This window comes from Dromiciops gliroides, chromosome 3 (genome assembly GCF_019393635.1).
Source record: "Dromiciops gliroides isolate mDroGli1 chromosome 3, mDroGli1.pri, whole genome shotgun sequence".
NCBI classification, from domain to species: domain Eukaryota; kingdom Metazoa; phylum Chordata; class Mammalia; order Microbiotheria; family Microbiotheriidae; genus Dromiciops; species Dromiciops gliroides.
This window is the reverse complement of record NC_057863.1, coordinates 408,900,178-408,927,734: the sequence shown is the minus strand read 5'-3', so window position 1 is coordinate 408,927,734 and position 27,557 is coordinate 408,900,178. Positions and strand designations below refer to the sequence as shown.

The 27,557-nt window shown below is 37.9% G+C and overlaps 1 protein-coding gene across 1 annotated transcript; it reads left to right on the top strand.

Moving 5' to 3' along the window:
• On the top strand, window positions 1–27,007 carry COQ10B (coenzyme Q10B). Its single transcript, XM_043995539.1, is given in 12 exon segments — window positions 1–312; window positions 13,736–13,754; window positions 13,756–13,827; window positions 13,829–13,891; window positions 14,455–14,458; window positions 17,471–17,515; window positions 17,518–17,552; window positions 17,554–17,617; window positions 17,620–17,654; window positions 18,747–18,772; window positions 18,774–18,846; window positions 25,982–27,007. Coding segments are annotated over 12 exon segments (720 nt in total). The 5' UTR covers window positions 1–196; the 3' UTR covers window positions 26,150–27,007.
• The last annotated feature ends 550 nt before the right edge of the window (window positions 27,008–27,557 follow it).

Below are 27,557 nucleotides of genomic sequence, written 5' to 3'. Positions count from 1 at the left end.
GGAGAGGAGTGTGAGCCTGCGTCAGCTCTGCGCGTCACGGGCCGGGAGACGAAAGGGGGCGTGTCCTGGCGCCTCCTGGGCCCCGCCGATTGGCGGGAGGGTCAGAGTGGGGCTCCCTGACCGGCCGGGAGGAGGGCGGCGCGTTGGGAGGCCCTAACCTGGGGGGAGAGTTGTAGACTGGCCCAGTGGCAACATCATGGCAGCACGAACCGGTCAGGGGGCCTTGAAGAGGGTGGTCTCGAGCTACCGCCCGAAGTCTACGACGGCGCCTGGAGGCCCGGGCCCGACGCGAACCCCCTCGAAGAGCGTCAGGTAAAACTGCCGAGAAAACACCGCCGTCCTCGTTGTTGTTGTCGTGTCGTCGTAGCCTCGCTTAGAGTCGGCTGCCGGGACTGAGCGGGGACGCGGAGGAGGGGCTGAGGGACGGGGCATTCCGGCCCCGGCCGCCCTTCCTCGAGGCCTCACCTGTCCCCAGGGTGGAATCCGAAGGAATGACTACCCGGCCTGCTGGGGGCTTGGGTTGAGCCGTGAATCACTATTGACGCCGGTGTAGACGCGGTGGAGCAATAACCTGATGCAGGGCTCTTCCGGCCCCTCCCCCGCAGCCTCTGGAGAAGCCAGAGTTCGGGGTTGGGGAGATGGGGGTGGGGGAGCGTGGGGCCGCCGGCTGCAGCGGCTCCGGAGCCTGGCATTGAGCCCTGCTGATCCGCCGCCCTTTGTCTGTTCCTCTCGATGCCCTGACGGGGCCTTCCTGTCTTGGGGTTGAGTCCTTTGCTCCCCCACCCTTTGGCGCTTGCAAAACGAAATGCAACCAGCTTGGGGGTGAGGGAGCGGGGGCGGTGAGTGATCTAGACTGTGCTGACCCCGACACTTCTGTCCAATCCCAGCCCCGTAGTAACTTGGCAGCTCAGTAACCTTGAAAGCCCAGCACCTGCCCCCGAGGGAACAAAAGGGCTTCCCGGTACTGCGTCTCTTACTTTGTCTCATGTCAATGCTGTGTTGTCACGATTGATAATGATATATTTATTTCAGGTTAGTAAAAGCGTTTTATAGAAATCGGCTCATTTCATCCTCAGAACCCAGGGAGGCAGGTGCTATTATGATACCTGTTTTGCAGATAATAGTAATTATAACTAACTTTTATATAGCGCCTACTGTGTGCTAGGCACTGTTTCATTTGATCCTCACAACAACTTTGGCAAGTAGGTGCTCTTATTATCCTTATTTGACAAATGAAGAAACTGAGGCAACACAGAAGTTGAGTCTTGCCCTGCGTTACAGGAAGTTTGGGGTTACATTTGTACCATAAAAGTATTAAAAGTTTGTTTGAAATGAAGGGTAAGTGTAAACTTCATCCCATTAGGAAAAAGAAATGAATTTTATTGAGGCCTCCTAAGAAATATGTCTTCAGCAAAGAATACAAAAATCATTCCTTCTCTATTAAAAGTTTTGAGTGGAATCAAAATAATTTCTGTTCATTTGTTCCCTGTGTCAGTTTGTTATTGTTGTTTATCCCCCGAACTGGACCTGTGCTTCCATTGGTGTAGAGAACTCCACCCAAACAGATACCAGATACCAGTGCTCCTCCTCTGAGGTAGAGAGGTTTTGACCAAGGTCATATAACTAATAAGTGTCTTAGGTTAGATTTGAATTCAGGTCTTCTTGATTCTAGGCCCAGGACTCTTATCCACTGTACTATCTAGCTGCCCCCAACTCATGAAAATCTATACACAAAGTACAAATTAAGTCATCATTATTCAATTAAAGTAGTTTTTAGTTTTCCTTTATGAAACACTTCACAATAGCATTTCTTTAGGCACCAGCCTCCTCTGGTAGATTTTTAAATATCTAATTTTTTAAAAATTCTTTGCCATACCTCTGTACCTATAAACTGAGCAAATAGGGGAAAAATGTTTTATAGCTTAGCTGGGTAACAGGGTAGAGAAATTATAGAAGAGGTTGGCAGGGTGATAAAAGGGTTGCAGAGGAGATGTAAACTGTTAGGTGAGGGTAGCTACAGTACTGTAATGTGTAGTATGTCCTATTGTTGGCCCTCTTAATTTCTTTTTCATGAATAACTTTCAGTTTGTTTTAAGAGGATTTTTCCATTGGAATTTATCTTTGATTTTAAAATAGGGAGTTGGTGTGAAAATAGCATTTACTTAACAGAATTTTCCCTAACTGGCAACTTTGCATGAATGTGTTTACTTGACAGTCATCCCTCTATTATTCACATTTATGGGATTATGTCAAAAGGTTGTTAACTCAAGAGGCATTAGACTATGTAATTTCAGCCAGTTGGAGGCAAAATTGCAGGTGTCATGAAAAGTCTCTCTTAGATAGGAACTTGAAAGGTGTAGTGTCCTTAATGTTTTCAGGGAAACCAGGAGAAATGGTATCTAATCTCTGTCATTAGAGCAGAATGCCAATGTGACTGAAACAGACACTGAACTATTCAGTAAGCTATGAGCTCTTGTTTTATGGGTTAGCCCATTTGTCTGTATGTAAATGGTATGTGCCTGTCTGCACAGAAGAAATGTGTTAGCCATCCCTCTGTATGGTGTACATTATAAAGATTATGTATAATCAAATCAGATTAGAAATCTGTCCTGAGTAGAATGAAATTTTGCTATTGCCCTTGGGAAATTGTGAAGTATTTAGAACTGGGAGGCATCATGGTGCAGTGGAAAGAACTCCGAACTTGGAGTCACAGGACTTAACCTCTCTTGTGCTTCAGTTTCCTCATTTATAAAATGAAAGAGTTGAAGTAGATGACACCTGAGTTTCTATTCAGCTCTAGGTCTGTGCTTTTTGTTTGTATAGTGACCCTTTTAGCTACAAAATCTCATCTTGTCCCATCCATTCCACCGTTCTCCAGTTCATTAGAGTTTATTCAGCATATGCATCTTGGTGTCTACCTTTTTGTGTGCCAGTCCCCACCTCTCTCCACTTTTTGTTCAGGTAACATTAATCAAATTTATATTGCCATTGGTACCAGAAAGGGTAATATAGTCTTCTGCACTGTGTTTTGTATTGCTGCTTGCAGTCCTTGAAATGGCATAAACCACTTCCCTGGCCAGCATTCCCCCGTAAGTGTTGTATTCCTGTAGTAAATATAAGCTTCTTGAGGGCAAGGACTTTATCACTCTTATCTGTACCTCAAGCGTCTAGCATAATGTCTGAAAAAATGTAGATGTTTTTAAGATATATATATTTTCAGATGTTTTTATTTTTTTAAGACTGGGTCTCCCTATCTTTCCCAGACTGAAGGCATAGGCACTAGTCATAGGCTCAATTCCACTATTAACTGGCACATGATCTTTGGTTTGCTCTGCTTGGGTAGTTGGTGTGCCCCACCCCCATATTGGTGTCAAACAAAATGGATATCTGATAAGCATAGCCTGCTACAGCTCAACTTCAGAGCTCAAGAGATGCTCCAAGGCCTCAGCTTCCCAGTTAGCTGAGATAACTGGCACTAAACTGGCTGATCTCTTTAACAGTATTCTTGGGGCGGCTAGGTGTTGCAGTGGATAAAGCACCGGTCCTGGATTCAGGAATACCTGAGTTCAAATCCGGCCTCAGACACTTAATACTTACTAGCTGTGTGACCCTGGGCCCATTTGCCTCACTAAAAAACAAAAAACAAAACAAAACAAAACATTATCTTCTTGTGATGCTATATATGTTGTGAATCATGGAAAGCATAACCTCAGAATTATTAAAATTATAAATAACTTGAGAAATGGTCAAAGGACATGACCAGGCAGTCTGCTGATGAAGAAGTCAAACCTATCACTATATGAAAAAATGCTCTAAATCACTATCAATTAGAGAAATGCAAATTAAAACAACTCTGAGGTACCACCTGACACTTATCAGATTGGCTAATATGACAAAAAAGGAAAATAAATGTTAGAGAAGCTGTGGAAAAATTGGAACACTGATGCATTGTTGGTGGAGCTGTGAAGTGATCCAACCATTCTGGAGAACAATTTGGACCTATTCCCAAAGGGCTATAAAGTTGTGCATACCCCTTGACCAAGCAATACCACTATTAGGTCTTTTTCCCAAAGAGATCATAAAAAAGGGAAAAGGACCCAACGTATACAAAAAATATTTATAGCTGCTCTTTTTGTGGTGGTAAGGAATTGGAAATTGAGGGGATGACCATCAATTGGGGAATAGCTGAACAAGTTGTGGTATATGAATGTAATGGAATACTATTGTGCTATAAGAAACGATGAGCAGGCAGATTTCAGAGAAACCTGGAAGGACTTTCGTGAACTGATGATGAGTGAGATGAGCAGAACCAGGAGAACATTGTACACAGTATCAACAACATTGTGTGTTGATCTACTGTGATAGACTTGACTCTTCTCAGCAATACAATGGTCCAAGATAGTTCCAAAGGACTCATGATGGAATATACTCTCTAAATCCAGAAAAAACAAAACGAACTATGGAATCTAGATGCAGATTGAACCATACTGTTTCTATTTTTTTTCTTTTTTGAGTTTTTTCCCTTTTGCTCTGATTCTTCTTTCACAGCATGACTAATACAGAAATGTTTAATGTGATTTACATATATAACCTATATCCAATTGCTTGCTGTCTTGGGGAGGGGGGAGGGAAGGCAGGGAGGGAGAAAAATTTGAAACTAGAAATCTTATAAAAACAAATGTTGAAAACTATATCTACATGTAACTGGAAAATAATAAAATACTTTTATGAAAAAAATTATAAATAACTTAGGCAACACTGGAAAGAGTCAAAGTGGGTATAAACCATATTATTAGCAGCAACAAGTTGCTGCTATCAGAGATATGTATGACTTTAAAGTAATGGAGTAGGCGTGTGATGAGAACAAGAAACTGTAAATGAATAACCAAAATGGCAAATAGGTACCCTCAAGATGCTAAAAGAATAAAAAGTACTTTGGGACCTCTGAAAAGTCATTTCACCTTTGTAGGCCTTGGTTTCTTCATCTGGAAAATAAGAGTTGGATTCAATAAATTAAAATTCTCTGGGGTAGCTAGGTGGCGCAGTGGATAGAGCACTGGCCCTGGATTCAGGAGGACCTGAGTTCAAATCCGGCCTCAGACACTTAACACTTACTAGCTGTGTGACCCTGGGCAAGTCACTTAACCCCAATTGCCTCACACCAAAAAAAAAAAATTCTCTGATTCAGTCTGTCTTTAGTTCATTGAATCAGGCCTCTGTAGAAGATTTTTGGGGGGTAGGGGGGAGTGAGCAAGAATCACAGTGGCTGAGAAGGTATGAAGTTGCTGTTGTTTACATTGGTGAAGAACATAAACTGATGAAATCACAATTCTGATGAAGTACCCAGGCACCTTGTTAAAGTAGGCGGGGTCATATGAGAATATTGCTATTTCTAAAGCTGTATCATTTGACATGAATTCTTTTTTTTGTTTTTGTTTTTGTTTTTTGTGGGGCAGTGGGAATTAAGTGACTTGCCCAGGATCACACAGCTAGTAAGTATCAAGTGTCTGGGGCCGGATTTGAACTCTGGTCCTCCTGACTCCAGGGCCAGTACTCTATCCACTGCGCCACCTAGCTGCCCCTTGACATGAATTCTTTTAATAAAATTCATTCATTGAGTTATTAGCACTAAGTCCTTGGTGTGTCCAAATCAAAGAAGGAGCTGTGTTCTTTGAGCAAAGCAGAATTTTAGTAGCTCAAAAGAAATGTGAGATGCCCAAATTTAGAGATATCTCCATTCCAGATGTTCATGTAGACTATTTGTGCTTTACCTTTGGTAGAGCCTTCAGAGCTTGTATTGATCTAATCAGCCACAGTTGGACATATTGTACTCCCATATAGTGATGACATTTTACTCGTTGATAGACTGATGTTTTTTACGAGGAGTGTCTTTTTCTTTTTTAATAAAATTTTATTTTTTACCCACTTATGTGTAAAAACAATTCTTAACATTATTTTTTTTAAGCTTCGAGTTCCAAATTTTATTTCTCCCTCCCCTCCTCATCCCTAAGATGGTAAGCAATGTAATACAGGTTATACAGGTGCAGTTATGTAAAACATTTCCGTATTTTTGTGCAAGAAAACTCTCAAACAAAGTGAAAAATAGTATGCTTCAGTTTGTATTCAGACAGCATTTGTTCTTTCTCTAGATGTGGAGAACGTTTTTCATCATGAGTCCTTTGGGATTGTTGTGGATCATTGTATTGCTGAGAAGAGTTAAATTATTCACAGTTCTTTATTTGTATTGCTGTTACTGTATACAGTGTTCTCCTTGTTCTGCTCACTTCACTCAACATCAGTCCACTTAAGTCTTTCCAGGTTTTTCTGAAATCTGCCTGCTCATCATTTCTTACAGCACAATAATATTTCGTTACAATCATATACCACAGCTTGTTCAGCCATTCCCCAGTTGATGAGCATCCCCTAAGTTTCTGATTCTTAGCTACCAAAAAAAGAACTGTTATATTTTTGTACAAAACAGGTTCTTTCCCTCTTTTTTTTTTTTTTAAATCTCTGGGATACAGACCTAGTAGTGGTATTGCTGAATCAAAGGGTATATACAGCTTCATAGCTTTTTGGGCATAGTTCTAAATTGCTCTCCAGAATGGTTGAATCAGTTTACAACTCCACCAACAGTGCATGACTGTTCCAGTTTTCCCGCATCCCCTCCAACATTTATAATTTTCCTTTTCTGTCATATTAGCCAATCTGATAGATGTGAGGTAGTAACTTAGAGTTTTAATTTGCATTTCTCTAAACAATAATGATTTAGAGCATTTTTTTCACATAACTATAGATCGCTTTAATTACTTTGTCTGAAAACTTCCTAGTTATATCCTTGGACCATTTATCAATTGGGGAATGATTTGTATTCTTAATAAATTTGACTCAGATCTCTATATATTTGAGAAATGAGGCCTTTATCAGAAAAACTTGCTGTAAATTTTTACCCTGGTTTTCTGCTTTAGTTTTTCTTAGTTTCATTTGTTTTGTTTGTGCAAACACTTTTAAATTTAATATTATCAAAATTATCCATTTTATACTTCATAACGCTTTCTATATCTTGTTTGGTCCTAAATTCTTCTCTCCAGAGAGTATCTTTTAAAAAAAGAGGAAGAGAGAGTTGCAAGCTGGCTTTGTTTTAGCAAATGCTACTTAGTCATATTGATCTAAGAGTTATGCACTCAAGCTTCTAGGTAGCAAGTGCTGGTACCAAAAAGATATATCTTATCTTCCTTCATCTCTTTAGGTGTGAATTTTTTTCTTGAGGAAACTAAAAGCATTATCTTTTGATTGGTTACTAGGTACTCCTGGAAATTTTTTAAAGACCTTCTCTCCTGTGAAATAAAATATACTTTAAGATTTTCAAAGTGCTTTACAAATATTATTGTCCTCACAACAGTCCTGGGAAGAAGGTACTATTATAAAATGGATATTTAATAGATGAGGAAACCAAAATTGAGAGAGATTAAATGACTTGCCTAGAGCCACACAAAGAAAAGATTTTAATCGCGGTTCAAATGACGTCAAGTTTTACACTCTATCCACTGTACCACCTAACTGGTGTGAAATGATGATTTAATAATCTTTATACTATAAAAAGAGAGGAAAATGCATTATTTTAGTGTACAAAAAGCTGAAATTCTAAGTGTGTAAAATACTTGCTAAGTTGGAATTTGGTAAAGATAGTCTTTTGTGATTTTAGCCTGAGTGGTTTTTTTTTTTAGTTAAAATGTGTATTTGACTTTATATTTGCAAAATGAAACAACTCAGGGGCAACTAGGTGGCACAGTAGATAGAGCACCGGCCCTGGAGTCAGGAAAACCTGAGTTCAAATTCGACCTCAGACACTTGACACTTACTAGCTGTGTGACCTTGGGCAAGTTACTTAACCCCAATTGCCCTGCAAAAAATTAAAAAAAAAAAAAAGAAACAACTCAATATTATTTCCACATTACTAAAGTTCTGGGAAGTTAAATAATTATGAAAAAAACCTCATACAACTCTAGCCACAAAACTGGGATGAACCAGCAGCAGCAAATCTCCAAATGGTTATATAAACATTCATTGGATACCATGTGCCAACCTTTATTCCTATTATGCCAAAATGTCCAATACTGATCCAAATTCCATAAGCTTTATGCCACTTTTGTTTCAGAATTCAGGATTTTGATTCTAGGATTTTAGGAAAGAAGTAAGCAAAAAAATAGTTTTGAAATGTATAGGCAGTCCCCATGTATGACTAGGTTATGTTCGAAATTCACTGCTATTTCTTTGTTTTACTGATGCTTTTTACACATACACCCCACCCCCCAATACTATAACTTTCCACAAATTCCCCTTCCCTTCACCATAGAGGTTTCCCTTGTAACAAATAAGTATAAACCAACAAAGCAAATCAACACATTGGTCATATCAGAAGAGGTCTTATTTATTTTGCATTTCTAGTCTATGATCTCAAAGCCAAGGTCTTTTGAAGAGAGGTAACCATTTTCATGAAAAATAGAAAATCTTTCAGTGTTGTTTTTCCTTTACATTATTGTGGCCATTCTGTTAGAAGGAGGTAGCTAGGGGGCAGCTAGATGGCGCAGTGGATAAAGCACCGGCCCTGGATTCAGGAGTACCTGAGTTCAAATCCGGCCTCAGACACTTAACACTTACTAGCTGTGTGACCCTGGGCAAGTCACTTAACCCCAATTCCTCACCAAAAAAAAAAAAGGAGGTAGCTAGGTATCATAGTAGTACAAAGAGTGCTGGACCTAGAGGAAGACTTGAGTTCAAATCCAACTTCAGGTCCTTAATCCTGTGTGACCCTGGGAAAGTCACAACCTCCTTCGGCCTCAGTTTCCTTATCTGTAAAATAGATAGCACCTCCCTCCTAGGATTGTTGTGAGGATAAAAGAAAGATAATATTTGTAAGGTACTTTGCAAACCTTAAATTGCTATATTTATTATTATCATTAAATTGTTCTGCTTATTTCAATAAATATTACTTTATACAGATCCCCCCAAGCTTCTCTGAAATTTTCACAATAGTAATTTCTTAAGGTACAATAATTTTCTGCCCCAGTTTGTTCAGCCATTCCACAGTGGAAGGGAACCCATTTTGTTTATACTCTTTGGAAACAGTGGAGGTTATTTCAACAGTGTGGCTCTTCCCACTGCAGTACACTGGCTCTTTTATAGATTTCCATCGTGGTAGGACCAGCAGATCTTTGTGCTTTGCTGGTATAACCTTTGAGAAACCATTCTGGCCACCATGCCACAGTGAAGCATCCGACATGGACTTTTGTGGAGGTTCTGCTTTGGCAGGACTAGAGAAAGTCTGGGACTAAATTATTATTCTTACTTTACAATGACTTGGAGATAGAGGATGGTAAATTTCTCATTGAAGACTGAAAAACCTTAAAGAAATCGTTCTTATTTAAATGATATCTCTCTCTGAGTAATCAAAAGAGGTTAGCGTGAGACCTAATTAATTTTTTATATTTTAAATTTTTTTCAATTAACCAAAATCTGCCTTCTTTCCTTCCACTCCTGCTCCATTGAAAAGAAAAAGAAAAAACAAACTAACTTTGTAACAGAAACAAAACCTTGTTTCCTGCATTGCTGTATCCAAAAAATACTTGTCTCATTCTATACCCTTAGGAAGTCACCTCTCGGTCAGGAGATGGCTAGCATGCTTTGCTCTGAAATTGTGGTTGGTCATTGCATTGATCAGAGTTCTTTACTCTTTCAAAATTACTTGTTTTGATAATGCTGTTATTGTATAACTTGTTCAGGTTCTTTTCATTTCATTCTGTATCAGTTCATATAAGTTATCCCAAGTTTTTTTTCCCTTCTAAACCAGCTCCTTTTGTCATGTCTTACAGCATTGTAGTATTCCATTTTATTAAAATACCATAATTTGATCAGCCATTCTCCAGTTGATAGGCAGCCCTCAGTTTCCAGTTATTTGCCACTACAAAAAGCTCTTTAAATGTTTTTGTATCCAGGTTCTTTTCCTTGTTCTTTGATCTCTTTGGGGAATAGTCCTAGTAGTAGTAGCTGAGTCAAATAGTTTGCTAACTTGTCCATATTAATAGTTAAATTGAAATTTTTGCTAATTCAGACTAACCTGAAATTTATATTTGCTTAGAAAATCAGAGTATGCACAGTTTGATAACTTTTGACCTCCTTAAATTGTCAATGGCTGAATTGGAATTTTTAACAATTCAGACTAGCCTGCTTAGAAAATCTTTTCTTTATGTATAGCACAAATTCATGGTACAAGCAAGATTATAAAGGGAACGCTTAAAGTATTTAAGGGAGGGGCAGCTAGGTGGCGCAGTGGATAGAGCACCAGCCCTGGAGTCAGGAGTACCTGAGTTCAAATCCGGCCTCAGACACTTAACACTTACTTACTAGCTGTGTGACCCTGGGCAAGTCACTTAACCCCAATTGCCTCACTAAAAATATATATATATATATATTTAAGGGAAAAAAAAGGCTATCCCATATCCTCAAGCATATCAGAAGCATCTGTACAAACTGATATACTACTTTCACTTCATTTTAAATGATCATTGTAAAAAAATTGTTGGCTTAATGTAGATTACAATAAATGCTTGAAAAATAACAAAATTGCTTTTCTAACGTTATATAATTTAGAATTTTTTCTTAATTCAAACTGGTCTTTCAAATTAGTTTCCATGTATACATAAACATTTATGCACATACTTTTGGTATATTGGTAGATCTATGATTGGTATTATATATGTTTCGTGTATACATGCATATATGTAAATATATAAATGATACATACATATGTGTTCTTCCTTCTGCTGGTTCTTCCAGTCTAATTTAATCATTTTTTATTCTCCCAGAAAGAAGCCAAATCTTCTTCCCTTTCCCAGTATATGGCTTGGTTTTGTGCCTTTATCTTTGTTCATTCTAATCCTTCTTTCTGGAATGCTCTTCAACCTTCTCTCTACTAATTAGCATTTATCATTTCTTTCATGAACTGATTTAAGATTTAACCTCCTCTAAGAAGCTTTCCCTGAATAACTAACCTATCCTGATCACTCCTTTCCTCCAGTTTCTGTCAGCATTTAATACAACGAAAACCCTTGTGGGTAAGTCTCTGCTATCTGAGTTTAAACCTTTTAAATTTAATATTATTTTATTTTCAGTTCTGAATTCTTTCCCTCTGACTTCCTCCCTCCCCCTTACCCAGAAAGCAGGCAAGAAAGACAAAACCTATTACAATTATATATAGTCATGCAAAACAACCCCCCCCCCCAAACTACTACCTTTAAAAACTCAATAACATACTCCTTACTCCCTCCCCCATCCCTGAAGTTCATTAGAGTTACTGGTTTCTCAGCTACCCACTTGTGCCAGAAGAACAGAAAGTCAGGATCTTGGCAAATCATTCTTAAAAGGCTATTAGTTCTTTTAGGGCATTACAATATACTTAAGTTTTAGTGGGGGTTTTTTCCTGTTTAATTTACTTGTTTCAAGGTAAGGGGGCCCTGATAGGTCTTTTATGCATTCTCCCAATAATGAGTAGGATAATACTTCCTTTGTGACAGTCAACATTCACTATATATTTGTTAAATAAGTGAAAATAATAATTGAAAAGTCTATTTAATCTCAAGTGCTTAGATTTGCTTTTGGCAGATAGAGTTTTACTTGTGCAAAAAATACAAATCAGTGAGGTCATAAAACATGTCAAGAAAAGCACAAATAAAAGCAGAAGGCAAGATTGTGAGGGGAATGTACATAAGGGTTATGTCATGATATATAGGATTACATAAAGACTACAAAGAATTTAGAAAAGTTCATCTCAAAAAGTCAGCTACCAGGTCAGCTAGGTAGTGGATGAGGCACAGGCCCTGGATTCAGGAGTGCCTGAGTTCAAATCCGGCCTCAAACACTTGACACTTACTAGCCATGTGACCCTGGGCAAGTCACTTAACTCCCATTGCCCCACCAAAAAAAAAAATTGGGGACAGCTAGATGGCGCAGTGGATAGAGCACTGGCCTTGGAGTCAGGAGTACCTGAGTTCAAATCCGGCCTCAGACACTTAACACTTACTAGCTGTGTGACCCTAGGCAAGTCACTAAGACCCCAATTGCCTCACCAAAAATTAAAAAAAAAAAGTCAGCTACCAGAAAAGGAACCCTCAGTGAATGAATGATATCAGCAAAAATAAATAAGTGAATGAATGATTGAATGAATGCTGTATTTTATGTGCTCTAGACACAAAATATCATATATTGATAAAGAACACATTCCACGTGTTTTTTGGGATGAAGTGACAATAGCGGTTAAATGAATGCAAAATGTTTAAAGCCCATGGAATGATGGAAATTGATTAAAGCAGGTTGAAATCCATTATATTAACATTTGTAAAGTTCTCGTCTAATCATTGAGTATATGATCATAGAGATGCATCATCCAGTCCAGCTCCCTGCTTTTACAAATAAGGAAATTAAAGTTCTGAGATGGGAGTTCCCCATGCTGGTGCTTATTCCACATTTCCTGATATGTCCACCTGTTTAATATGTTGCATGTGGCCAAGACCTTTCAGACATGAAAAGCATAAAGAACCTTCCTACTTCTAGAGAGGAAAACAGTCCTGGAAACACTGACATTTTCATGCTATCGGTCTTCTTTCATAAATCTTTAAGCTCTTCACAAGAATTACACTTGTTTACATTGACAGGGTTTTAAAGAACCAGCAAGTTGCTTGTTTATGCCACTTGTTCGCATACATATTGTAAGGGCTAAAATTTTAGCTATACTGTCTAAAATATCTAATGAGTGTGCCAATAAATTATAAGCTTTAGCAAGAGCTAGACTTTTAAGCATTTATTAAGGAGAATAAGAATTTGGTAAAGAGAGAGGGAAAAGCCTAGATTCATCTATCTATTAAAGGGAGAGAGCATTCCTAGCTCCCTTTTCCACCAGAGTCCCCAGGAAAGAGTGACACAGAGCACCAGCCTCCCCCTTCTTCCTCCCAAAGAAAAGGCATGGTTCTGCCCTCAGAGGCCCTCTTCTCATGTCAGAGATTTCCTACAGTAAGTCTCCAGCAGGTGGCATCATTCCAATCGTTACTATATAAGTCCGTGTTTTAAAGAAAAATATAAAGTCTTCCTCCCTTCCCCCCCTTTTTAATGCTGTCTATAATGTGGACTACAGAAATTTTTTTAACTTAGAGGAACAACAGTAGTGCATTGTAGTGGAGTAAATTAAGCATAGGTTGAAATCTTATGGTATAATATTTGGTCAAAGAATTCAGAAACAAGATTTTCATATACTCATAATATAAATCCATCTCATATTAAGCAATTGCAGCTTACATCCTTTCTAGTCCCTAGAAAGTAGATACACTTTGGGATAAGTTGAATCTGTTGCCAGTACATGTTGTATCATGTGACTGTAAACTGACTTAAAGCCAAGTTTTCAGGGAGAAACATTTTTGTATTTTACTATGTGCCAGATATTCTTTCTCATGACTACAGGCTTTTATTTTAGTTTCCTTGAGGTGTAAAAAAAACAAACCCACAAATCTTATATAATGCTTATAAAATGTATTGCTGAATTTATAGTTTCGTATTTACATATTTCAGGAGTGTGTCCAAAGTTGCATGTGATTCTAAATATGACAATTGTTACACTAGATCTTAATGGTGTTGCTTCCTGATAATTGTCCAATCATTCTAATAAGGCAATTTTTTGCATTTTCAGACACCTGGCTTCCTGTGGCCATTTTGATGACCAAAGTGCCTACGTTACACACTTCACTTGTGCCTAAGGAGATCTCTGCAAGAACTTTCTTCAAAAATTGCTGCCCCATTAATAAACAAAAGAAAAGATTATTCAGAGAGGAGAATTATAGGGTTCGTATAAAGTAAATCATTCTACTAAGTAACAAGTAAATGTCACTTCTCTGGCAATGGAACCTCATTTTCCCCTTCTATCTTTCTACAGATTCTCTGATTTTTCTTTTATTAATTTTTTTGCTGCCCTTGCTGGAAAGTTTTAATTCATTTTTAGGTCCTTAGATTTTTTTAGGGATTTGTAAATGTTCAAAAAGTATTACATTGTATTCTTTATGATAAAGGTTTAAACCTAGGAATTTTCAAATTATTTAAGCCTCCTATACTGTTGTTCATGAAATTTGGTCACCTATGTCCCCCCCTTTTGAGTTTCTCAGGGATAATTCTTTCTGTTGTAGTTTATAGACTTATTTTATTCACTACCCTTACCTCTTTACCTCTGGTCCCAAGCAGATTAGAAATGTATTGGCTAGCTGTTGATTTGGCAAAGGGGTAGGGATGGAGAGAAGAAACTATAGTTCACATAAATCTAGTGATACTTTTGTGTTGATAGATGGAAATTATCCTACCTTTAAAAGCTGGGGGGGGGGGGGGGCGGCGCAGAAATCACCAACTTGTCATTGGTAGTCTAGTGATTGAAATTTCTCTCCATTTTCTATCATATTTGACATAATTGAATGCTCTAAATTTTGTCACTCTTCTTAAAGAAAGCTTCATTTGTATTTAATTCCTAGGGTAGTTTTCATCTTGATAGGAATATGTTTAGATTGTAACTTTACTTAATTTAGTTCAGCATGCATTGATTACTGCTTAGGAGATTCACAGACATATTTGCTAGGCACTAGGAAGATGAAAATGTAAACAGTTCCTGCCTTCAAGAAGCTTCCATAATTCCTGAAATGCTATAAAAAGATAGTTTTGATTTTTTTTCTCATTCTCCCTAAATTTAATTATTAAATTTTTTAAAATCTCTTTTCTTTGACACTATATATGGGGTTGAAAATTCCAGTGGATATGGCAAAGTCTAACAGCAGGTCTAAGGAAGTAAAATAATGAAACTAGCAGGAACTGAGGGTTTGTCCTTAGGATAAATTCAGGGGCTAGACTCCCACTCTAGTTGAGTGATTTTAAAATGCTTCCAGGGATTAGTAGAATGGGGGTGGGGGGTGGGGGGTGGGGGAAGCACTGTACTGGAAGTCAGGAAACCCAGATTGTGGTTCTTCCTCAGACTCATTAACTGGTATGACCTAGGGTAAGATAGTGCCCATTATAGACCTCAGTTTCCTCATCTGCAAAATGAGGGGCTTAGACTAGAATTTCTCTACAATACTCTAACTCTAAAAATATATAATATTTGGAATTAAATTGGAAAGAAAGTTTAAAATGCTTACTCCCTCTAAGGCCAAATAAAATACAGTATTAAGTATAAAAAAATTGTTAGGAAATTTTAAAATACAGTTCCCCCCCCCCCAAAAAAAAATACAGTTTCTCTACTTCTACTTTAATGATTAGGTGGGGAAATACCATTAAAGTATTCAAATACCCTAAAAGATTTATTCCAAAACTTTCACTAAAGAAAACTCCATCCCTTCAAATAATTTTGCTTGTTTGGCAATATATTTTGTTATTTTAACCTGTGCTATGCTTCCTTCCGGGTTGAAAGTAGCACTCAGTTCCCCACAACATTATTGGAAAACAAAAATAAAAACCTTTTAACATTATTTAGCTTAAAAGCTGTTGCGTTGTTTTTGTCGGAATATTTTTTGTGGTGATTAGTGCTTTCATTTCTTCTTTTAATTCACAAACCTTTGGGAAGGAGGTCAGCACATTGATCATTATCCCCATTTTACAGGAAACTAAACCTCAGAGAAGGGAGGGCCTTGCCTCAAGGGACACGGCTAGTAAGTAGCAGAGTGGGGCTTGAAACGGGATCTCCAGAGCCTCTCTTTCCAAGCCAAGGGCTTTTTGCACTACTTTTGTTGTCTAAAAAAAAAAACTAGTTTGAGGAGAATGACAGTTATGGACATTAAAAATGTCCATACAGAGCCGTAAATTAATCAGAACACTAAGAATATAATAATTTCCTATTGAGTGGCCTGTTGCTTTGGTGTCTTTAGCCAGAACATTGGATGTCCATTATGTGTGTGTTTATCTGTATTTGCATCGCATATGTATTGCATCTAATCAAGTAATAACAGTAACCAAGATTTATTTAGTACGTTTATGTTTGCAAAGCACTTCACATTTATTTTCTGCTATAATTTTTATAGCAACCCTGTGTTAGGTAGGTGCTATAATTTTCCCTGTTTTATGGATGAAGAAACTGAAGCTTCAAGTAGTTAAGTGACTTGTCCAGGGTCACATATCCAGAAAGTGTCTGAGGCGTGATTTGAACTCAGGTCTTCTTGACTCCAAGTCCTGCACTCTAGCCATGCTATGTAAGGGTAGGGAAAAAATGTGTGTATAGATATAGATATAGATACAGATTTCCAACCTTCATGGTACAGGTAATTTATAATCCAGAATTGACCTGTACGCAGTAGAATTAGTAGTCAAGGGATTGAGAATTATGTGGATCTGTTGTGTTCATGGAAGTCCATGTCAAAATACGATAGAGACTAATAAATTATTTTAAAATGTGTAATGAGTTGATTATTTTTTTTTCTGAGAATTAATATGATGTTGGCAGATAATTTGGCTTTCTTGCACTAATGGTGAGTTTTTTCAGTGATTGATTTTGAAGTACATATCTTAAGGGCAAGTTCTTTACTGATATTCTCATTCCCATTCTACTGCTTCTTACCCTCTCAGGTAGATGTGCAAGTGGCAAGAGGGGTAAAAGAAGAAATGCATTTTGCTGTTGGTACTAGAAAATGAAAATGGAAAAAGGTGTACTTGCTCACAATGTCAAAGGACCATGTACTTGTCAGAGATACCATTCCCCATGAAAGTTCTGTTTTCTATCTCCTTTCGAGGGAGAGGGAGTAGACAGCTACCTCACTTTACCCTCGCCTCCCCTCTGTGCAGGAGTTAGAAAAGAGAGGCTTCAACAAATGTAAACATAAAATTATTTCTAAAAAAGAGTTCTTTGTTCTTTATGTTTCAAAGGAATTGAAAAATGGGAAATGAACCTTACTTTGTATATACATAAAATAAAAATTAATACATGGCTTTTTAAAAGAAACTCAAATAGAATTTTGCAGTTGAGCAATCACAGGAAGAATAGAAACATTTTCTGCTTTGTTATATAGTGTGAAGAAAAAGATACTAGACCCTCCCCTCTCTGACTTGTGATAATATTCATTCTCCTTTGTGAAAATGGGAATGTTTTTTGAAAGTGTAAGATAGGTTACCTATTGAAGTAGTAGATTATAATAGCCTGTTAATAGATGAATGGGAAATAAAGATCTCAACACCAATCAGCAAATAAAGTTTCATGGATTTTAGTCCAATTTTTGGAAACATAAGTATATTTTATTGACTTGGTTCCTCATCTCTTAGTTTAGTTTTTGAAATTGTTTGTTCCATATGTTAATATCTGTATCCATAATGTTGCCCCATATATGTTTTTTGTTTATATTCACTTTAAAATATTAATGTAACAGAAACATATTGATTCTCATACTTATTTCAGATATTCCAGTGCAAGAAATGTATGATGTAGTATCTGGTATGGAAGACTACAAACATTTGTTCCTTGGTGCAAAAAATCAGATATAATATCAAAAGAGATCTGGATACCTGCAAAACACAATTAGAAATGGGTTTCCACCTGTGTTTGAGCGATACACTCTACAGTAACCTTGGTGAAACCACACTTGGTCAAGGTAACTTTTTTCCCTCATATATTTAGTTTTTACCTAATGTGGGTCTCATATCATCTCTTATTATTCAGATGTATCAGGATAATAACTTTAAAAGATATTCTCAAAGCCATAGTTTGGGGATACCCTGTTATTTTAAAATCTAAGGAGCCTAATTCTTTTTTTTTTGTTTTGTTTTGGTTTTTTTTTTAGTGAGGCAATTGGGGTTAAGTGAATTGCCCAGGGTCACACAGCTAGTAAGTGTTAAGTGTCTGAGGCTGGATTTGAACTCAGGTACTCCTGACTCCAAGGCTAGTGCTCTATCCACTGCACCATCTAGCTGCCCTGAGCCTATTCTTTTTAAAATTAATTATTTTTTTAAAGTAATAACATTTTTATACCTTTGGGCATATTTCAGGCTAGTCTGAATTGTTAAAAATTCCATATTCAGCCGTTGACAATTTAAGGAGGTCAAAAATTATCAAACTTGTGCATACTCTGATTTTCTAGCAAGTATAAATTTCAGTCTAGTCTGGAATTAGCAAAAATTTCAGACCCTCCTTTTTGACATGTGTAGGATGGAACAGAATTCTGAGCTTCTGTTATTAGGAACCCTGGACAGTAACTCAGGAAGTCAATCAAGGGGCAGAGGGAGAGAGATTCAGGTGCTGAGCTGGACTTCGGGCATCTTGTTCCATCTTTCCCCCTTCAGGTTGCTTTGATATCATTTAACGTAATTTACCCTGAATAAATATGGAATGGTAGTACTTGTTCCCTTGGTGAAATGCTCTACCTATCACTATATCCTGTCCTGCTTTCATTTGTCTGAACATATAAAAGTTTTAGCTTGTCCAAATATTTATCTCAATCAATAAAACCTGTAGCATTACCAAATGGATGCATTTAACTATCACTAGGCAGCTAGGTGGCACAGTGGATACGCAGCAGCCCTGGATTTAGGAGGACCCGAGTTCAAATCTGCCTCAGACACTTGACACTCACTAGCTGTTGTGACCCTGCACTTAACCCTCATGACCCCCAAAAAAAAGAAGTAATAGAGAACAGGATCCTTGACATGGTCGAGTTCATTTAATTATGCTTTTTATATCATTCCAGGCATCCTGCACAGATGGGAAGCTTTTAATCACTTAGAACAGTTTGGCGGTTCAGGCCTGGCCTTCCTGGATATCCAAGGACTTGCACAGTGGATTTTTCTGTATGTATATAATAAAGTACTTGAATCATTCAAAGTCAAATATGTGAAGTCAACAGAAAAATGAATTAAAAGCATGGTGTAAAGTTGCTCTCTGTACGGTGGCTAAAATTCTAGCTAAACTATGTAAAAATCTATTGAGTGGTCACCATAAATTATAAGCTTTAGCAAGAGTTTAGACTTTTAAGTATTTATTAAGAAGCATAAGAATTTGGTGAAGAGAGAAAGAGGCCAAGATTCCTTCATATATCTATCTCAGGGAGCCAGCATCTCAGCTCCAATCAAACCGAGGTCTCAGAGGAAAAAGGTCTCACTCGCTCCTTCCTCCTCCCAGAAACCTCCTCTCCAGCAGGAAACAGGGCTGTGTGTACACACACACACACACACACACACACACACACACACACACACACACACACACACACACACACACACCCCTCCAAGCTAATTGGCTGGTAGCTTTGATTGACAAGTCCCACAGGTGATTCTATAGATGTAACTTCTGGACGCTAAAGTCACATGCTTTCTAAATCACATGCTTTCTCCTCATGGCAGAGCTTCCCTATAGTATCTCTCCAGTAGGGGGTGTAATTCCAATTCTTCGAGGAAGAAATATGGTTTCCTCACATGAAACAATAACATTACAGATGCTTATGAACTAAGTAAAGGGAATGAAAAGAGAGAAAAAGAAACTGAGGCAATGCATTGACAAAGGCTAAAGGGGGCATTCCCCTATTAGCAGGTGGACATCACAAGCAGAAAAACTAAAGGGGGCATTCCCCTTTAGTAAGTGGACATTATAAACACTATTACAATGTGGAAAGGGAAAACCAGAAAATGTCCATTTAAGTCTTTGGAAGTCTTTTCCTCAGATGATTCTTGGGATGTCCTCTGGTGTAGTTGTGGAATGGAAGTCTTTTCAGGTGTTTCGATGTGTGGATACTGGTAATCAGCCAGGAAAATTTCCTACAAAATTGAACTTAACACAGCTTTAACTAGCTTACCAATAATCAAATCAAACAATGAGAGTTCTCAAAAACATGTCTAAGGAAATTCAGATCTTAGTTGTTACACATAAAACATATAATATAAACAAAAATTGAAACATTCTCTAAACCTTATATTACTACAGTCCCCCCCCCCTGTGGAGGATAATTGAAAAGACAATTGTGGCATTAATTTAGAGAATATTTTTATCTTTGTTTCATCACTTTTTGCATCATCTGCCTAATTATCTTCATGCCATTATGAGAAATTAAAAAATCTAATATCATCCAACATTGTATTTATTATGACACTGGGATAATTATGGGGTTTACCATAAAAGGACAGAATGATGGGAGATGAGCATTCCACACTTGAGTAATATATACAGCCCATGCAGTATGCAGGCTTAAAATAGGTGGATGGGATATATGTCCATGCCACCAAACATATTGGAGGAAACTGAATCAGGCTTAATCAGATGCTGGGATTGAGACATCCATGGCATCAGGCATATAGGAGGGGGAATTGAAGTCAGGTGTCGAATGAGATGGCATAGCTGGCCACCCAGTGCCACGTGAGGTAATAAACCAAGAAAATCCAACCTCAATGTTTGTCAATAGCTGTTTTCTCGGCCTTTCCCAAAGCAGTGCAGTACCTTGACTACATGCATGTCTCCCTTCATGTGACAGTTCAGTGTCTGCTGTTGCATGTATTCCTCTTGTGATTGGATGACATCCTGGCCAACTGATAACTCAGAATGAAGGCAATTAATGTCTTAAATGATAAGTTCCCGTAATCCAAGGTCTCATATGGATTTAAAAAATTGAGGATAATAATGATCGCAAAAAATGTGAATGTACCTTGATTCAGAATATAATATACAATTATGCAATAATTCCAAATGATTTTTTACTAAGTATACAATTACTTTTGTGAAAAAATCAGAACATAATTTAATACAAGTTAAAACACAACAACAATCATAAAGAATAAGAATCTTTACAAAAATAAGCTCATACTGTTGAGTTCAAAATGTAGTTGGCACCTAGTATAAAAAAGAACCCTTATGTAACATTTAAACATTTTAATTAAAATTTTTTAAAAATTTTGATATGCTTATCAAAAATAATACTTCTAGAATTAATTTACCCTTGCCATGGCAACCAATTTGCCAGGGAAATGCTTTATAGAGTTTGAACAAATAATCAATTGGAAAAAAACAATTTAGAATATGGGAGCGTAATATTCCCAGAGTTTTAACATTGTATTATGAAATCAGAACCATCTTACATTGTTTCAAAATTAGATAGATGAATAGAACAAAATACACATGGCAGGTGGGCAGGTGGGGCTCATTAGCCTTGGCAGGCAACCTGCCTTAGGGAAGGAAACCCTGATTTTAAACCTCTGCTGCCTTGCGGCTATACCCATATATGGGAAAGGCTTCGGGAGTTAACCCTGAGGAAAAATCAGGAGTCGGAGTCCCTTAGGCAGTTGGATGTTGGACATCACATCCCTCTGGCAACTCCTGCAGCGGCACTGGTGCCAAACTGTACTGGCTCTGCCTCTCCTTTGGATCCACCAATGTCGCAGAGAGGGAAAACCTGCTGCATGGGCAACAGCTTGTTTTCCAATTGATCCGCCCAGGCCAGCGCCCTGGAGAGGACACTCCAGCTACTTCTCATGGGGTAGATACAACACGGGATGCGACAGTTACTGGTTATAAGTCACTTAGGAGCTATGGCTCCTTCATCAGACTGAACAGCCACATTGTGGCCTGTGGCTCTTCAAGGCGCTGATCCATGGTTGTCCTCAACTGGTGGAGGCCTACTACTACTACACATGGAAGAATAAGAGACAATGAAATTCAAACTGGGAAATCTAAATGATATGAACTTAATAAGAATATTACAAAATATAAATTTGGTCACATGACCATAAAAGCTTTTACAAATATTCCCCCATTTGTCTGGTTAAACAGACTAAAATCAGAAACAGGGTACTTAGGGGGTTTAAAAAACCCATTTGAAAATTTAAAGGGAAATCAGCCCGTACTTAGCACTACTTTGGAATTTAAAGGAACTGGCTAGAGGAAAATTTCTTACCCAACTGGAAGATCAGAAGATCAAGGTTCAGCTTTCCTTTTCATGGTCAACCATAAATTATAAGCTTTATTTAGCAAGAGTTTAGACTTTTAAGTATTTATTAAAGAGCATAAGAATTCGGTGAGAAGAGAGAGAGAGAGGCCAAGATTCCTTCATATATCTATCTCAGGGAGTCAGCATCTCAGCTCCACTCAAACCAAGGTCCCGGAGGAAAAAGGTCTCACTCGCTCCTTCCTCCTCCCAGAAACCTCCCCTCCAACAGGAAACAGGGCCATGTACACACACACACACACACACACACACACACACACACACACACACACACACACACACACCTCCAAGCTAATTGGCTGGTAGCTCTGATTGACAAGTCCCACAAGTGGTTCTATAGATATAATTTCTGGATGCTAAAGTCACATGCTCTCTAAATCACATACTTTCTCCTCGTGGTGGAGCTTCCCTACAGTATCTCTCCAGTAGGGGATGAAATTCCAGTTCTCATACTGGTTGGCTATCTTGAATATATTTGTGTCATGACAGGGAGCTTCCCAAGAATCGTCAAACCTGATCTTTAGTGATTCATGTGGGGACAAAGGATACCACCAGAAGTAACCTAGAAAGCTTTGCTAGGGATTATGAAATCCAGAGTAAAAAAACTGAGGAACTTGAGGTACAAATAGTATTTTTGTTATTTTTGCCAGATGAAGATAGGTGATTGAGAAGAGAGAAGCAGATTTAAGAAGTGAACAGGTTGGCAAGGACAGTATAGTCCTTGAGAGTAGGTGGTAGATTTCTGGATAATAGCTTCAAGTATAGGCATGATGATGGGCTTTTGAGAAAGGTACAGTGTGCCTAACCACTTGGGATCTTGAGAGGGATATAGATTGGACAGGTTTGGCACTCAGAGTGCCAGTATTCAGTAGGAGGAAAAGTAGCAGAAAATGGGATAGGTAATTCAGGCTAAACAATCTTGCAATAAGAGAGTCAGAATGAAACCGATGGCCTCTGAGATCTATGTATAAATGAAAAAAAAAAATTAAATAACCAGCAAAGGCAAAAATTAACAGGGAGGCACAATTTATCTCAAAGGTATCACTAAGACTTGATGAGATGAAACTCATAACTGGAATTTGGCACAAAAAAGGTAAGCTTTATTCAAAAAGCAGTCTAGAGAAGGAGGCAGTTGGGTTTAGAATGGCATCAAATATTAAAAATACGTGTATGTACATATAGTAACACCAGTATAGTATTAGTATTGAAAAGATGGGCCTTTGCTTTTATGGAAAGCAGAGTACTTCTTTATTGTAATCAGTAAATAAACACCTGCAATTCACTGAAAGCACTCCGGCCTATTTTGATCCTTTTCCTGTTCAACTATGATACCAACTCATTGTTTATCTATATTGTCCCAGAAATAAGAGTGTCCATCCAAATGCATGTTAAGATATGGACAGTGGACGTTTTTCATATACTTGGTCTTTTCTGTGTAGATAAACAGGTCAACAAACTCCAAGACAAAGGAATTTGATGACAAACAGATAAATAAAAATTTATTAATCACTTAATACTACATGTCAAGTACTGTGCTATCCAGGAGCTGATTTAGATCAACAAGAAATAACAGAAGTAGAAAGGAGAGTAACCACAGACTGAGTGTGAAGGAGTAAAAAGCTTCACATTCATACTAGTCTTTGGGAGAGCAGGGTTCTGAGAAAGAATAGGGAAGATTTCATGACATAATGTTTTGCTGAGGAAGTTAGCCCAAGAAGAAGGGGAAGCTCTTAAGAATGAAATTCTACAGGCATAAGCAAAAATAATTCCATTGAGAATAAAAAGGTGGAACCATCTGAAGAGATACTCCTGACTCATGGGGTATTCATCAATAAATACAGATTGTGTGTAGTTTTTTTAATGAAAAAAAGGACAAATAAGTGAAAGGTGGTACAGTGGATAACGCATCAAGCCTGGAGTCTGGAAGACTCATTTGCCTGAGTTCAAATCTGGTCTCAGACACTTACTGTGTGATCCTAGCCAAGGCGCTTAACCCTGTTTGCCTCAGTTTCCTTATCTGTAAAATGAACTGGAGAAGGAAATGGCAAAGCAGTCCAGGATCTTTGCCAGGAAAATCCCAAATGGGCTCACAAAGAGTTGGGCATGGCTGAAAGAAATGAACGACAAGAATTCTGTCAGGAATTCTAAACCTGGAATGAACTACAGTTGATGATAAATTATACTAAGGACAAATGTTAAAGCACAGCATAGTTTTTTGGTTTTAATTTTTTAAAACTATGTGGAAGCAAGAGGAGGATCACAGAATAGATCTTTCTGATCAGAGCTGACAGGATGATGATTACCAATGAGTGATAAAGCAGAGCTGCTTAACATTTATTTTGTATCTGTGTTTTTTTTCTAAGTACAAAAGTGATTAGAAGTCAATAGAAACCAGAGGAGACAGTGAGGTAGCATCTAGTTGGCCTCAGGTTGCCAGACCTGACCTACAGGTGGCATATATTACTTAGTTGTTCCCAGTGATCTTTAAAACATCTTCGGAAATGAAAGAGATGTCCAAGGCCTGGAGGAGAGCAAATGTCTTGATTTTCAAAAATGGGAAGGCTTGTATTCCTAGTAAAATTCTGAAACACATTAGTAATGGGTTAATACGTGAATGCCTAGAAATGAGAATGGTGGTCTCCATCAAACAACATGGCTTTCATCAAAAACTGGGTCAGACTAACCTAATTTTCTTTTTTGACTGTTACTAAAAATAATTAAGACTTATAGACCAGAAAAATACTGCAAATAGAGTATCCTTTGATTTCAGTAGAGCATTTGATATAAATCTCTGAGGCTGTGTTTGTGGATGAGGTGAAGAGGTTTGGGCTACCATGTTCCCTCAGCAGTCCACTCCATGATTTCATTCCAGGAAAAGAGCTGAAAAGAGGAAACAGGACAGGCTAGAATGTTGCATGGTATGACCTTAAGCAAAGCTTTCTGTAGCTGTTTGTATTCTTGTCTTGTAATTAGGCAAACTCCTTGTCTTCATGTGGCAAAATGCAGCCTAACTTAAACAAGCAGTGGCAGCCATGTGGTGCTGCTCAGCAGTTGCAGGTGGAGTATTTCTTGCAGGAAAAATTTCTTCCTCCTAATGTGAAGTTGGCTAAGAATCTGATGCAGATACCCATTCTTACATTCTATGTCAGTCAGAGATTTTGAGTATCTCTTGCCTCTATCCCCATACTCACAGGGCTACAGCACTAGTTCAGGCCCTCATCACTTTGGGCCCAGACGTTTGCAAAAACCTTTTTTTTTTCTTTCTTTTTAGTGAGGCAGTTGGGGTTAAGTGACTTGCCCAGGGTCACACAGCTAGTAAGTGTTTAAAGTGTCTGAGACCAGATTTGAACTCAGGTACTCCTGACTCCAGGACCGGTGCTCTATCCACTGCGCCACCTAGCTGCCCCTGCAAAAACCTTTTAATGGGTTTTCCTGCCTTGTGTCTCCTCTATTCAGTCCATCCTTCACATAGATACCAAAGTGATGCTTTTCATTCACCCTCTTTCCACAAAAATTCTTGTCTGTGGCTCCTTTGATCCATAGCATCAACATAAACCCCTGTTAGGTATTTAAAGCTTTCCAGTTTTTACCTGATCTTTTCACATTTATTCCCCATTATTTACATTCATTCATGTCCCTGTACAGTCCTAGAATGTAATTCTGCTCTTTCAATCCTTAGAATCCCTAGCCTCCTTCAAAACTCTGCTCAAGCATCCTCTTAAATGAGATCTTTTCTTAACTCTTTACCTAGCTGCTAGTTCTATACCCAACCCACATCTATCCTGCATTTACTTTGTATATATTTTGTACACATACTCACAGGGACATGTTGCTTTCCCTAATAATATGGGCTTCTTGAGGACAGAGACTGTTCAGTATTTGTTTTTGGATACTCAGTGTCTAGCAGTGCTTGTCACATAGTAGGCACTTAATTGCTTATTGATTTCCTGTACATACTTGGATTTTACCTAAAACAATTTGACTTATTCCCACAGATTTCTTTTGAGTTTCGTTCACTTCTACACTCTCAGCTTGCTACACTATTTTTTGATGAAGTTGTGAAGCAGATGGTAGCTGCCTTTGAAAGAAGAGCATCCAAGCTATATGGTCCAGAAACTAGTATACCTCGGGAACTGATGCTACATGAAGTTCATCACACATAAATGAAAAAAGAACTGGTGCTGTCTGCTTATAATTATGATTTTAATCTAGTTCACTTTTTAAAGTATTTTCATCACTGTGTTTTCAAGACAGGAAGCAGTTGTTAAACCTAGCTTAGAGTGTAAAAATGACACCTTTGAAAATATGCACACAAAATATGCAACCAGATGTATATAGAATTATTTGCTTCAATCAAGTGCAATTCAAGGTAATTTGTACATTAGCATGTCCTGTACTTAACAATAATGAAATGTAGTTATTATTGCTAGAATACTGGTATCACTTTTCCCAGGACAACTTCAGATTTGTAAATCAAAAATGCCATTGTAATTACTACTTTACCTGAAATATTAGCTGTATTTCTGCTGTGTAATATATTCACAATATATCAAGTTTAAGTTATTAAATCCAAAATATTTGTAACTTATTGTTATAGGGCCTACCTTGATGGCCTGGGATGTTTGATAATCATCAGTGCATCATTAAGGTAAAAACTTTGTGACCTAAAAACATTGCTTATGAGGGTATACAGCATACTTTTATGTATTTTCATAGTGATTTTATCAGCCTGATTTTAATTTTTTGGTCAGTGGTCCAGAGCTTTAAGCTACTTTCCTATAATAGTTTGTAGCCTTCCCCCAGGTACCTACTTGGCTACTCTTTCAACACTGTGAATTGAGTGCCAAATTGCATCAACTGCAGTTGACAAGATTCATATGATTTGGTTGACATCTCTGGCAGTTTGCATCCCATATTTTTATTTATAGTGTGCATTCACTTTCAATAATGTATTTTAAACCTTAACCGATATTTTTTTAAACAAATCAATGTAAGCACTGAAGAGGTAACTTAATAAAAGTTAAAGCTATTTGTTTACTTTTTTGCATAGTTGTCATTGAAATCCTTATTCCTGGGGCGGCTAGGTGGCACAGTGGATAGAACACCAACCCTGGATTCAGGAGGACCCGAGTTCAAATCTGGCTTCAGACACTTAACACTTACTAGCTGTGTGACCCTGGGCAAGTCCCAATTGCCTCACTAAAAAAAAAAAAAAAAATGAAATCCTTATTCCTTTATTTTGGGGGGGGGGGGTCAGGGATAATACCTACATCTCAGAGTTGTTTTGAGGATAAAATTGAGTTAACATTTACAAATGTGCTCTGCAAACCTGAGAACTATAGAAATGCTATTAGGTGGAATGATCTGGCTTCTGAATTTTGCCATGGTTTGGAGCATGGGGTTGTTGGTATCTGTACATTTAAATAATTTCAGTGATCATATTGCAAGGCACAGGATCAAATAGGTTAACTTCCTAAGGAACTTACTACGTATGGGAAGAGAAAGGGACCAGCAAACATTTTGACAAGGTAAAGTAAAATGAAGGTGCTTCAAGGAGACAAGCAAGACTCA